Source organism: Meriones unguiculatus, chromosome X (genome assembly GCF_030254825.1).
Source record: "Meriones unguiculatus strain TT.TT164.6M chromosome X, Bangor_MerUng_6.1, whole genome shotgun sequence".
Taxonomy (NCBI): Eukaryota; Metazoa; Chordata; class Mammalia; order Rodentia; family Muridae; genus Meriones; species Meriones unguiculatus.
The window spans coordinates 134,090,738-134,104,634 of record NC_083369.1 but is presented as its reverse complement, the minus strand read 5'-3'; the positions used below and the strand labels follow the sequence as shown (position 1 = coordinate 134,104,634).

Sequence of the window (13,897 nt, the reverse complement as noted above, 5' to 3'; positions counted from 1 at the left end):
TTATCCATTCATTCTTTCTTTCACTAAATAACCATTCAATTAGAGCCTCACAACCACAAAGAGGAGAACATGAAGAACTCAGCCATTTTTAGGGTCAGTTAAAAATGAGCAGATCTGCTATAACTTGAACATTTGTGTCCCCAAATCCATATGCTGAGATCCCCAGGCCAATAGTCCTGGAAGCTAAAAAGTACGCTTATAACAAGAGTTCCATAGTGACCATTTAGTCTCTTCCACCACACAAAGACAGGAATTCGGAGATGGTTGTCTGAGAACCAGAAAGCAGCTCCCACCAAGCAACTCCTGCTGCCTTTATCGTGAACTTCCTGGACCCCAGGACTGTAAGAACTAAATTTCAGTTGTCTGTAAGCCTTCCCCACCCCCAAACTATGGTGTGCTCAAACTGATCAGGACAACTTCTTATTCCTTTCATCTGAGTTCGGATTACAAGCTTGTCAGTCATTACCACATCTCTGGTAGACTTTGCAGTCACCATCACTATCAACCCTTTGAGCAACAGTTTAACAGGAGAGCAGACTGGAAACTGGGATCTGGAAGGCTGGAAAAGTGGCATAGGACAAAAATCTATTGGCAAAAAAAAAAAAAAGAAAAGATGGAACACACCCACCCCAGTAGAAAAAGGTGGTTAAAGTCACTGGCACAGAAACCAAGGCACCCCGAAGGGTCTGTCTGAAGCTGACCTATGGCTTATTACCTTAAAATAAGCCCCTTGGATGGAGGTTTCAGTTTGCTAATGAGATGTAATGACACGTGACGTTATATGTAGAAGAACACTTATAGGAGCACATGGTGCTATGCAAGTGACCCCGAAAAGCCCACACTATGTGACAGGAAAGTTTTCATACAGCATTTTCCATTGATCTTCAAAACTTCCTCCCTTGGCATAATGTACGTTCATTTCTTTAAAAAGAACTATTTAATTTTTATTACATACACAGTAATCTCAAAAATAAAAAATTAAATAAAAATACATATTTTATGTGTATGATTTTTTTTTGCCTTTACATATGTATATGCAGTGTGTGCATGCCTTGTTCCCACTGGATCCCCTAGAATAGGAGTTACAGAGCCACCATGTACACCTAACTGCTAAACTATCTCTTCAGCTTCCAGAATGTTATTTTAATTGTGGATATATGTGCCTGTGGCTTCCTATGGGGTCAGATTCCCTGGAACTGGAGTTTCAAGCAGTTGTGAGATGCCTAACATGGGTTCTGAACACCAAACTTGGGGCCTCTAGAAGAGCAATACACACTCTGAACCTTTGAGCCATCTCTCCAGCTCTCAGACTGTATTTACTTTTACTTGTGTGTGTATATGTCTGTGCACTCACATTATAATAATATATGTTAAAATACCATGCACTCAACAGATATGGTATGAAGAGATTTACTCTACAGAGGTGGAGAGACAGACAGACTGAGAGAGAGACAGAGAGACAGAGAGTGTAGGAGAAGAGAGAAAGAGGAGGATTGTGGGGACTAATAGAGAGACAGTCAAAGAGAGCAGGAAAGGGAAGAGAAACCAAGTCAGAGGGAAGAGGAGGAGAGAGATGGGGACTTTTTATCCCCAGGCAGCACATGATGACACCTCAGGTTGCTAAGCAATCTAGAGTCAGGCTACTTACATTCTAATATACAAGCACTCACTTCTTCATCTGTGTGTACTTTACTTGTCTGCAGATACCAAAAAGAGGGCATTGGATCCCCTGGAACTGGAGTTACAGGTAGTTGGAAGATGACCAGAGTGAATGCTGAGAACTGAACCCCGGTCCTCTGTAAGAACAGCAACTGCTCTTAACCAAAAACCTGACTCCAGCCCCCAGAATGGTATACTCTTTCTTGATAGTTCTTCCACCTTGATTGCTACTCTCCATGCATTTCTGTCTGATTCTTCTAGCAAAAAATCTGGAATGCCCCCCAAAATACCATGAGATTCCACTATAAAGTATCATCAACAGGGAACAAAATAGTCACCAAGAGATGGATTGAAGCAAAAGTCTACATTTCCAATAAAGGAAACATGTTAACTGAAAATACCATACTGGCAAGAGCAAAAATAAGTTTTGATGCAAGGCTTCATCTGACTCTGCATCTTCAAACACTTAGTGAGCAAGAAAGCATGTGCCAATGGTATTATTCTTTGCCAATCAAGAAGGAGGATACAGGGCAAGTGAGATGACTCAGCTGGTAATGGTGCTTGCTGCATAAGACTGGCAATTTGAATTCCATCATGGAATCTACGTAAAGAACAGAAGAGAGAACTGACTCCATCAAGTTGTCTTCTGACCTCTCTGAGCACACTGTCACACACATACACACATGTATGCATGCACTAACTAAAATTTATTTTTGGCACAGTGTCTGACTACATAGCCCCAACTGACCTGGACTTCTATGTTGTAGATTAGGCTAGCCTGAAAATGACAGAACTCCACCTGCCTCTTCCTCCTGGGTGCTGGGGTTAAAAGCATATGCCGCTTACCCCCAGCAATATATAAGTTAAAAAGAAAAGAATGAAATAGGTTCAAAAGGATTACAGGTAAGAATTTTGGAAAGAAAACTGAAAGTGGCCTACTTAGTGCTGCCTGCTTTCAGTGGGGGAAGGGGCTAGGCATTGAACCCAAGGCCTTATGTATGCTAGGCAAGCGCCCTACCACTGATATGCTGATACTGGTATGTGGGAAAGTAAAGTGTGGAGAAGTTCTTGTGACTCCAGTCAAGCAGTAATCTATGAGAGTTCATTCCATGGCTAAAGCACTGCTCCATCCTGAAACTAAACATACTCTTCTACTAAGCTCTCCTAATATGCTTCACATTTGCTGAGCCCATGGGACACTCTTGGTCAATGAGTAGAATGCATATACATACAAATGTTTTGGTAGAGATAAGCATATTTTAAGAGAATGACATGGTCCCACCCAATGCAGGGTAATGAAGTATTCATAGCAGCTTTTTGCCCACCCTCAATATTGCTTCCCTGGATCAAGCTTACAGAATGAGTAAGGATGCCACTTGACTTTCTGTCTGGCCTTCAGGAGGTGGAGAAGCAGAGCGATGAGCAATGTCAGAGAGGAGAAACCATATCAGATAGCCTTGCTAGATCAGCTCTTTGACCTTGGTCACAGCGTGGTGTGAGAACCAGCTCCTTCACCAGGGGACTACTGCCAGACATGGGATTATGCCATAAACTGCGGCATTGTTATATCTGTTCCTCTTTCTGAGGTTTTAAATGGACCTTGCTCACTTGCATTTTGAAAATCACCCTGCCAACAGGTGCCTTTCCCAGCTGAACAGCTGCAGAAGCCTAGAACTCTGTGTGGGCTAAACAGAGACTAGATTGGCCTTTTTCCACAACAAAAAGTTGTTCTATCTCTGTGGACAACATAGAGAGATGTGTGCCACACAATTAAGGACTATCCAGGTGCCTGAAAACAACAGTGCCCAAAGGGAGCTAGTCAATGACTTGAGGTCAACCCAAAAGAAAGATATCCATGAACAATAGAAGGAGCAGTGGATATGTGCTATCAGAGAATCAAGACAACAAAGAACTATGTAAACAAGACATTAGGATATTTTTTACACAAACAAGAATTTTTAACAACTTTTTTTTTTTAGGCTGGCAGTGTAGCTCATTGGTAGAGCATGTGACTGGCATTCGTGAGACCCCAAGTACAATCCCTTGCAACAAAACAAAACAAAGCAAAACATGTTCAAAATTGCATCAATTCAAATGGAGATTACTTGTTCAGTGAACAAAGACTCAGTGGCATGCTCAAAACTAGCAAGGAAGTATATTGTCTACTGAGTAAAACTGACAGGAAAGTAAGAAAATGAGGGGCTGGGACGATGATTCAAGTTTGATCCCTTTCATCCAAAAATCTGCTCTACAGGCTGGCACATGCACACACACAAGTGTGCACATGCACACACACACACACCACCTTCCACAAAACAACACAAGACCAACAACAACAACACGTAAGGATCAGTGAAACACTCAGTTGGATAAAGCTACTTATTCATAGGGTAGGAGAGAACCAATTCTCAAAATCTGACATCTAAACCAGGGGAGGTGGTACATTCCTTTAATCCCAGCACTCAGGAGGCAGATCTCTGAGTTCAAGGCCAGCCTGGTCTACATAATGAATTCCAATATAGCTAAAGCTACACAGTGAGGCCTTGCCTCAAAAAAACAAAATGTTGTCCTCTGACCTCCACACATGTGTGCAAACACACACAGACACACATACACACACACACACACTACAGGAACTAAATGACTAGTTATTAAAGGGGGTATGATTCAGTGCTTGAGCTTCTGATTTAATTCTAGAGACACCAGGGTTCTGTCCACAGCACAGAAAGATGAAAGAAAGTGGGGGAAGGAAGACAGAGAAACAAAATTTAGGCAGCAGCTAAAAAAAAAAAAGAAAAAAAAAGAAGAAGAAAAGAAAAAGAAGAAGAAAAGCAGAAATTGTATCCAGTGAAACAGAAGTAAACAGAGATGCCCCGTTCTCAGAGACTCCGATAAGAAGCTGCTTCCAGAAAGGGATGCAGCACAAATATCCTCTTTCTCCTGGCAGTTATTTGTGTCCTTGACACATTTCAGCGTCAGGGTGTGGGCACTAGGCTTACTGGCCAGGGTTCCTGAGATAGGAAGGTCAGAAAAGTGTATCCAAGTGTGGGTGACTTTTCTGAGGTTTTGCTAAGACAATGATATAGTGACTACAATCTAAGGGGATCAGCTCAAATGACTTGTTAAACAAAAACAAGCAAACAAACAAAGTGCTTGTTATCACAGGAACAGAGTCCTAGAAAAGAAGGAAATCAGGGTTGAATTTAGAGAACTTATTTTTCTTTTGTGAGAGGTCTCATACAGCCCAGGCTGGCCTCCACCTTACTATATACCCAAGACTGATTTGAAATTCTGTTTCTCCTGTTCCCCAACTCCCTAGTGCTTGAATTACCAGGATGTGCCACTGTGCCTTGTCGATGCCTTAAGAGATCAAACCCAGAGCTTCACAGGTGCTAATCAAGTACTCTATCAACTGAGCCCCACCTGTGCCTCAATTGAGAGAGAGAGGTCCAGTGTGTTCCCACCACAGTTACAGTCTGATGGAGAACAACATACATTAGTCACCTAATCCCAAGTAAAATTGGAACCCTGGCAGGGTTTGGAAGGAGAGGTATTTGGGACAATGAAATGCAACTGTGCCAGTTGACAGGTCAGACAGGACTTAGGAGGCAGGTGTGATGTGCCCAAGCTCAGAGCCAGACGCTGAGGGAGATCTAGCCAGACACAGAGGAGGCAGCAGTAACATGCACAGAGGTCCTGCACTGAAAGGTAACTGTAGAGCTATAAGGCTGGAGCAGGAAAAATTGGGACAGGCAGTAGGAGATTAGGGTTGGTCTGGGCATGGCAAGGAGAACTAAAAAATGCAGAGTACTAGGAATATGACTGCATCCCCACCATGATGGCTGTGATGAAAATGACAGAAAATAACAAGTATTGGCAAGGAGATGAGGACATTAGAACCTCTGTACTGACCATGAGAATGTCAAATGGTGCTGCTGTTTTCTAAGGCATTGTGAACTTGCCAAATGACCCAGCTATTCCAACAGGCTGAAAAGAATTGAAATCGGAGACTTTAACAGAACTTTGCAGACTGATGTTTGCAAGGAGTGTTATTCACAGTAGCCAAAAGACAGATGTCTGAAAGATGAATGGGTCAAGAAAATGTGTGACATTTATACAATGGAAAATATCGTATAAATAGAAGTAGAATAGAGTACTGGCACATGCTACAGTGTGATATTAAACAAAAGAAGCCAAACACACAGAGGCCATTGACATAAAACATCTATAACAGGACAAACTATAGAAATAGAAAGTAGGTTAGTAGTGGTTATGGCATGAGGGAGGGAAGAAAATGGGGGGACAACAGCTTAACTAGTCTGTGGTTGGCCGTTAGAATGGTGAAAATTCACCAGAGCTAGTGTTGATGTTTCTACCATGGTGTGAATATGCTATGCATCACTGGGGTCTACTTTAAAACATTTAATTCTGGCCAGGTGTAGCACATGACTTTAATCCCAACACTCCTGTGACAGAGACAGGCAGATCTCTGTAATTTCGAGGCCAGTCTGATCTACATAATGAGTTGCAGGACAGCCAGGGCTATGTAGAAAGACCCTTGGGAAGGCAGTCTAATACTTTGTTATATATGTTATATACGAGTTTTTACCTTGAGAAACGACAAAAAGGAACCAGAAAAGTATACTTCTAGAATGTTTCCAGCCTGAGACAAGAAAGAATTCTATCTTAACCAAGAAGGTATGGATATAATCAGAGCCCTTTACCTGAAGACCAAATTTGGACAATCAGAAAATTCTTGCCATAGGACAACCCAAGACACAGAGATATTTTTAAAACATTCCTGAAATTTTGCAAAAGATAACTTTGACTTTATAATAGTCAAGGGAGCTTCTACTTCCTTGAAATATTTTTTTCCAAGAATGTTAATCTACATTGTGAAGTAAAGCTTCCTCAAACAAGATGAACCCTACTCTGAATCTTCAACAAAGGCTGATTGACTGAGTAGAACTTAAAAGATTGTGAAGCACTTGCAATACTGCAAATGCAGAGCTAAGTTCTCTTGGGATCTCTTTAGGCTCCTTAATAGCCTATCTATGTGCTTGATCTAACATCCTCGTGACTCTTAAGGTAAAATCCTTTTGGAATGTATGAACTGATCCCTAGCTCCCATTGACCCTACAGTCAAGAATGTCACCAGATGACATCTGAGGCCTGTAGCAGAGCTTTCTCCCACTTTACTGTAGTAAACTGACTACTTAAAGTTCACATTAATATATCTTATAAGTATCTTGATGCCAGTGAGGTGACGGAAAGGCACTTGCTGCCAACCCAGATCACCTGGGTTTAATCTCCAGGGTCCACATGGCAGAAGGAGAGAACAATTTCTGTGAATTGTTCTCTGACTGGCATAAGCCACATCATAGTACGAATGCACACACATACACACACAAACTAAATTTAATAAAAATTAAGTGTCTTTTTGAAAAGTGTCCTAAGACATTTTTTACTCTAAAAACTTCATGCAACTATGGTATTTGAGGTAACCTGAATCTGTTCACTGACCAAGATCACACATACTTTGTTCTAGAGTAAACTGTTTTGTCCTTTGAGGTGACAGCTGTGTTTTGTTTTTGTTTTGCATCAATATACCAAATTCTAGGCCATAGGAAGATATAGAAAGAGTAAGAGAGATTACTTTTCTGTGTTCTGGTTAACTTTAACTGTTTACTTGACACAGCTTAGAATACTAGGAAAAGAACGGGAAATTATCTAGATCAGATTGTCCTGTGGGAATGTCTGTGGAGAATTGTCTTGATTGGTAAATAATGTGTGAAGATTTAGCCCACTCTGAGTGGCCCCATTCCTTAAGGGAATCCTGAGCCGTATAAAAGAGGAGCAAGCCAGCTAAGAGTGAGCAAGTAAAAACTCATACATTTATTCCTTCTCGGCTCTTGCCTGTAGATGAGATGCTTTAAGTTCCTACTTTGACTTCCCTGCAGTGATGGCCTGTAACTGTAAACCAAATACCTTGTTTTCTTTCCTAAGTTGCTTTTTGTCATTGTATTTTATCATAGCGACAGAAATGAAACTAGAACAGGTTAGTTAAATACCTTTCTAACTGTATGAATGGTTCCTTTTAAAATTGTGTCTGCAAATGCAAGGAGACACTGTCAGATTAGCTACAGTCTCTGTCGGGTTAGCCAGGGTCTTGGACATTTGCTGTCAGTTCCTGATGTATTGCTCTGAACTGTGATGTAAATTCACTTGGCTGTGGTGCAAAAATATGGACTATGCCATGAAAGACCCTAGCCATGAAGACAGCGATGGCCCAAACTGCCGGACTGAGATGTTCAATACAAACCGCATTAAAAAGTGCTTGCCAATTGCTATGACTCATGGGAGCATCATGAAATGGCCTATGTTTTAAAGGCAGGATCTGTTTTTAGTCCACTATGAAATCCAGAGCCCCCAGGGCTGCTGTTCATTTCTATGGGCCTTAGTCCTTCTCACTTCTAACCTTGGACAGACTCTGTAAGAGCTGGCCACAGGATGTAACCCTTTACCCCATTCTCTAAGTCACAACCCAGCCAGATACCTGTCCCAGGATTGACCCCTGGAGAAGGCCTTGCATTTATCCCCTGTAGCTCAGACTAGTAGTCCCAGAGTCTGGAAACCTCTCTAACAGTACCAGGGTGGAGAGGACAGAGATGGGCCCTACTACCTATTTGTAATGCTCAGAACTCTCCAGAGATGGCTAAATGTCTCTGGGGCCCCTGGAGGGAGGGAGGAGAGGGAGAGAGACTGCTGGGGGCCAGGATCACAAAACCTCTTTTGGTTAAGAACCACAGAGGTAACTCAAGAAAAAAATATTCTCCAGCTACGTCCTGACAATTGATCCATTGTTGCTTTTCTCTTTTTGTTTGGTTGTTTTATTTGCTATTTGATCTCACCATCTGATAAACATTCTTTTGCATTTATTTTGATTTTAACCATCATTATTTACTGAGGAAAGAGTCTCAGGAGAGGACTTATTAGGTCAGGGGCAATAAAGTCTCTTGATGCACACTGCCAAATGGCTTTCCAAAAACCCTTGCCCAGTTTATTCACCCACCTACAGTGTATCTTGCTTTAATTTGTAAAGACTGTGGTTACTTAATATGACAACATTAGTTTTGCTTTAAGGAAGTATTTAATAGGAAATTCTAACATGCTGGTCAATCCATCTTCTGCAGTCTGGTTTCCCAAGATTTTCCCAGGACTTCTGACGCCAACGGCTTGGTGACCACAGCACTGACAAAGTGAGGGAAAGCTTCTATGAAAATGTGACTTTCCTCTTTAATCATAGCATCCCATTGTGACTACCTCCAATATTTAGACTGATGTTCTTTCTTTTCTGTGGTTAAAAAAAAAAATCAATATGTCTAGGCAATGGTAGTAGCAGACCAAGGGACTACCATTTTGGTGCACAAAACTTTCCAGGTCTTGGTCTTCGAGTAGCTCACAGAAGCCATAAACGTACTACTTCAGATTGTGAATGCCCAAATCCCATTCTAGTGTTCTTGCTGTTTCCTAGGAATCTGCTGAGATGTAGGAACCAACCAAAGGGCTCTTCCACCAGCCAGGACTTGAAATGGATTCCTCTTGTCTTCACCCATACAATCCTGGACTTTCTGTTCTTCACAGGCAGCCTCAGGTAGTCTCCTGTGCTTGGACTCCTACATAAGGGTGCACTCAGGACTAATTCAAAGGGATTACTCTCTCGTAATAGGAAATCTAAAACTGTGAGATCCCTGCTGCTTTATTACCTCATGAAGATTGGGTAGGAATGATTGTTCCCGTGGGATTGTGAAAATGAGCCAGTGATCCGCCTAGCACAAATCTCTGTCCTTTTATGTAAAATATTATTAGGCTTTCTAAAGATCTGCCTTGGTAAAAATCTTTCCTAATCCAATAAATTTCAATAGATGAAATGTTTGCTTCCTCCTCCCTTTCTCAATCCTAAAGCCTCTCTCTTCTGCCTTAAATATCTCTTAAATGCTCTATCTACTGTTACTGTTTATGTAATCCTCTGTTCAAGTATCACACTGTATTTCCAAAACCATAAAGGAACACAACATAAGATATTCCCGCTGAACGTCGGCCTCAGGAACTGCCAGGGTCTTATGGCTTTTCTAATACTTCTGTTGACAGGAAGATTCTTCTCTTTCTAAAGAAGCAGAAAGAATTTAAATGCCCTACACTGTTAAACTATTAATTCGCTTAAAGGCTCAAGGGCAAGGCCTGAACAGCTGCAGCCTCCTTTGGCTGGCACAAACTTGTGGTCTCCAACAGGCAACCGGGGTGGGCTTCCAGGGATCTAGAGAGCTGACCAACTATGGAAACCTCCAGACCTGATTCCACCCACCTGAGCTCTCCTAAGTCCCTTGTTATCAACAGCTAACTCAAGTCGGTGGTCTGCAGGAGGGCTTATTCCAAGAGGTTGAATTACCTGGAGTGGTGAGGGAGCCCTATGCTGGAACCCACCCACAGAGGCCCTGATGAACTAGATGATTCTAAAATTCGACTAAGACTGAGACCGAATTGATTAAGTCACCACCTGCAGCGTGTGGGTTGAGGCAGCTCTGCCCAACACTGGGCGTCCTTGGAGCAGTGACCCATCCTCAGTTTCTTTATCTGTACAACGGGTAGTGGCTAAGACCTCAAGCATTCCACTCCCCGCCTTAACTGTACTAGTTTTCATCCGATGTAGATTCACGCCCCCAAAATACTAGGATCCCCCCTCCCCTCTTTCTGCATACCTTCTACCCACCCCGTCTTGCTTCTCTGGTTTCCATGCCCGTCACTCCAGGGATACACTGAAAGCTACAGGCTTGGCAATAGCCACAGCCCCCAGCCTGGCCCTCGCTCCGGGCGCACAAAGCCCCCGGCGCTGACGTCAGGGCCCCTCTCGGCACGGCCGGCCCCCAGTGCAGGCGGAGCTGCTTGGCGCTCCCACCCCGGCCAGGAGCGAAGAGCCAAGCGGCCAGCCCAGCTCAGCCCTGTGCAGCCAGCCCGGAGCCCAGCCCCGCGCACGTGCCCGCCAGACCTGCAAACTTGTGCCACCGGCTCTCGTGCGTCCCCGGGGAGCCCAATCGCCAGAAGCCCGCACCCCTCCCGCCAGTCTCCAACCATGGGTAAGCGATCGTGCTGGCCCCACGCCACCGCCACGGCCACCACAACGGCCACGGCCTCTTGTCCCCACCTCGCAGAGGGGCGCGCCCCGCCCTACCCCCCAGCTCAGGTGACGCTACTTGAACCACCTGGGTGACCCAGTCCAGGCGGGTGCGGGAGGGGAAGCAGGCTGGAGGTGGGAGGGGCACCGTGCAGGTGCCCGCAACGCCCAGGTGTGCCTCTCTGCTCCATCCGCCGGGAAGTCCCCACTCCCGCTGCACCTACACGGCACCCTGGCGCGTGCTAAGCGCGGGAGCTGGGCTCAGCGAGGGGTAGCAAGGGTGGGGGGATCGGGCAGCGTGTCCGGACTGCAGACTCCTGCTTTATTTCAAGGGCTTGGTAAAGAGTGGCTTCCTGCACATTTCCTGGGACGATCTGTCTGTCACTCGAGCTCCCAACCCTGAGTCCAGTACTGTTTGGCCCTACAGTTCTCTAGCTCTCCCGAAGCTCAAGGAAATATATCCATACACCCTAAAGCAGGATCGTCTAATAAGGTTCCTTTCTCGGAGCCCAGATCTTTGAAACAAATGAAGCGGGAAGGAATGGGAGGGGACAGGATGGGGCATACCGCGAGTCTTCCTTTGTCCCCTGTTCCAACTGCTTAAGTGGGACCCCTGAGCAAGTGGAGCCAGTGAAAAGTGGGTTCCAGTGCAATTGGGGAAACGACTATCAACAGTGAAAGAGTCTACTCAGGGAAGTGAAAAATCTTTCACCTGGCCTGAGGTGGGTATTAGGCAGCGGGAGAATCCCTTCTGTCTCTTCCTAACACCCTGAAATGCTGCCATCAGCAACACGTCCTTAAACCCACACCATGGGAAGGAAAACTTGAAGAGTGCCTTGGAAATAAGCCTTGTGCGGCTGCTCTCAGAGCTATGTCTGAGACAGGGTTTTCTCCCTGCTTCATTATCCTTCTCTAGTGACAGCTCCAGCCACAGCGCCACGACGGCTGAGAAGGGACCCTCGGAAACATATCTAATGTGAAAAAGCAGTGGGCTTAACCACTGACAGTTAACAGTCACTTGCTTGGGAGTGACAAGCAAGCCCCCAGCACTTGCCACTACATTCCCTCCTCTAAGTGTGTGTGGGTGGAGAAATGATCTTTTTTTTTTTTTTAACTGACTAAATTTTGGGAAAGAGATCATGAGGACACATTATTTTCCGTTTTTTTTTTTTTTTTTCAAAAGCCTGGAATAACTTTAAGCAATTTTAAAATTTACTATGATCAAACTATGAAAGAAGAAAAAATTCATCCCAAAAATTTAGATGAAAGCTAGGATAAGATTCTTCTAGAAAGAGCAGAGCTGAGTGGCATGTATCTCTCGTTCTTACTGCTTTCAATGCCCTCATGTGAGCAGTAACCATCAACTCAGTCAGTCTCCTTTTCAAAGTGGTTCATACCCAGATGAGGATGGTGGAGCAGTTTGTAGATGCCTTAGCAACTATTGCTGTCCAAGACCACTTTACTCTCACAGAACTACAGGATTGAGGAAAGCACACATTTCACAGAAATGTAGTTCTGCTGTCTGAACTCGAGATTCGGATGTGGTTGAGCGGAGGACCAGCACACTAGCAGCACCTTCTGCACAGTGGCGTTTGAAGTACTCTGATCTTTACGGGGGTGGGGGTTGGGGGGTGGGCTTCGCTTTGAAGTTGGCATGGAAAGGAGCTGCGGTTCTCATGAAACACGTATCCAAGCCAAAAGCCTGCTCTCAAGGAAGTACTTTGTGTCTCGGACAATTATTGGTTCTACACTGCAGTTGCCAATTTATGTTAATTTGTGCATACTTCATTGGTTCTGGCAGTAGCCTTGGTTTTAGTTTTGTAGTTTACGTGAAAACGCAAGTTCCCTTCATGCCAGAAAGGAAACATACTGACTTCCTTTACATTCCCAGTAAATACACAACAGGGCCGTGGACTGGCTTTATTTTTCCAGATGTTGTTAATTACTGCATGTACCCTTGTGAATGAGCTAATGTAAATGAGTTAATGCTGGGAAATTTCTAACCATTTGCCCATTCTGTTGATTCTTATGCATAAGTCACTTCTTAACCTGACATCAGTTACTTCACTGATAAACTAGATGAAATTTGTAGAAACAAAAGCCCCTTTGGGCTTTCACTTTAAGCTATTTTTAAAAGTTTTAAAGAAAAAAAAAAACAGTGGTTGCATATACAAGTCCATCTGTCCATGGATCTTCAAAGAAAATGAATTTTTATTGCCCATTCAATTAATTTTCTTTTATGCTCTGGTTCACATACAATTCACACATTTTAACTGTACAAACCAGTAAGTGGTGATACACAGTTTTGTAACCATCACCCCTATCTTTACCCCCAAAAGAAACCTGTGTCTATTAGTAGTCCTTTCTCATTCTCTACTCCCTCCAGCCCTAGCAACCACTAACCTACTTTCTGTCTCTACGGACTTACCTCTTCCCTATGTTTCGTGTAAATGAAATGAGCCAATTAATGTTTGAACTGTATTGAACTATTCAGTAACTTGGGTTATTTGGCACAAGGAGAGATGTTGGTGGATTGTTTGTACAGAGTACACCACCTAAATTAGTGTGCTGAGACTATTTCTCCAGCTGAAGAGTTCCACATGGCACAAAGTACCCTCTTCCTGACAGTCTTACTCTATTTTATCTGATGGGAATCCATCATGGCCAACACAATTTTGATTCTGTTTTTCTGCTCATAGGCTTGAAGACATAGTAATTAAACAGATTCGATGCAATAAATTCTCAGAAGACCTTTGTAGAATATGGTTCATGTATCCAGAGAGAGATGCTGACATTTCATTAGCTGTCTATGACTTGAAATGTATGTGAAGAAATCCAGTATCACAAAATGTGGATATAAATAATTATTTGACTTGTTTTTACAGTAAGGGAATGTGTTTTGGTTTAAGACAAGCTCTCACTATGATGCCTAAGGCTGTTTTCAAACTAGTGAGCTCAACTAAGCCTTCTGCCTCAGCTTCCCAAATGGTTGGGGCCAAAGACCACCACATTCAGTTGACAGGACTTTTTTCTGATTATGAAATAAAATAATTTCACTATTGCTTA

At 43.5% G+C, this 13,897-nt stretch overlaps 1 protein-coding gene across 3 annotated transcripts in view; it reads left to right on the top strand.

The window, feature by feature from the left end:
• Positions 1-10,571: 10,571 nt before the first annotated feature.
• Gpm6b (glycoprotein M6B) overlaps positions 10,572-13,897 on the top strand; it is a 151,158-nt gene continuing 147,832 nt past the window's right edge. The window contains exon 1 of one of the 3 annotated variants that reach the window (XM_060374272.1): positions 10,572-10,793. In XM_060374272.1, the coding sequence (XP_060230255.1) occupies positions 10,790-10,793 (4 nt within the window). In that variant the 5' untranslated portion in view covers positions 10,572-10,789. The remainder of the gene's footprint in view (positions 10,794-13,897) is intronic. The other 2 variants (XM_060374273.1, XM_060374270.1) reach the window with 2 other exon arrangements.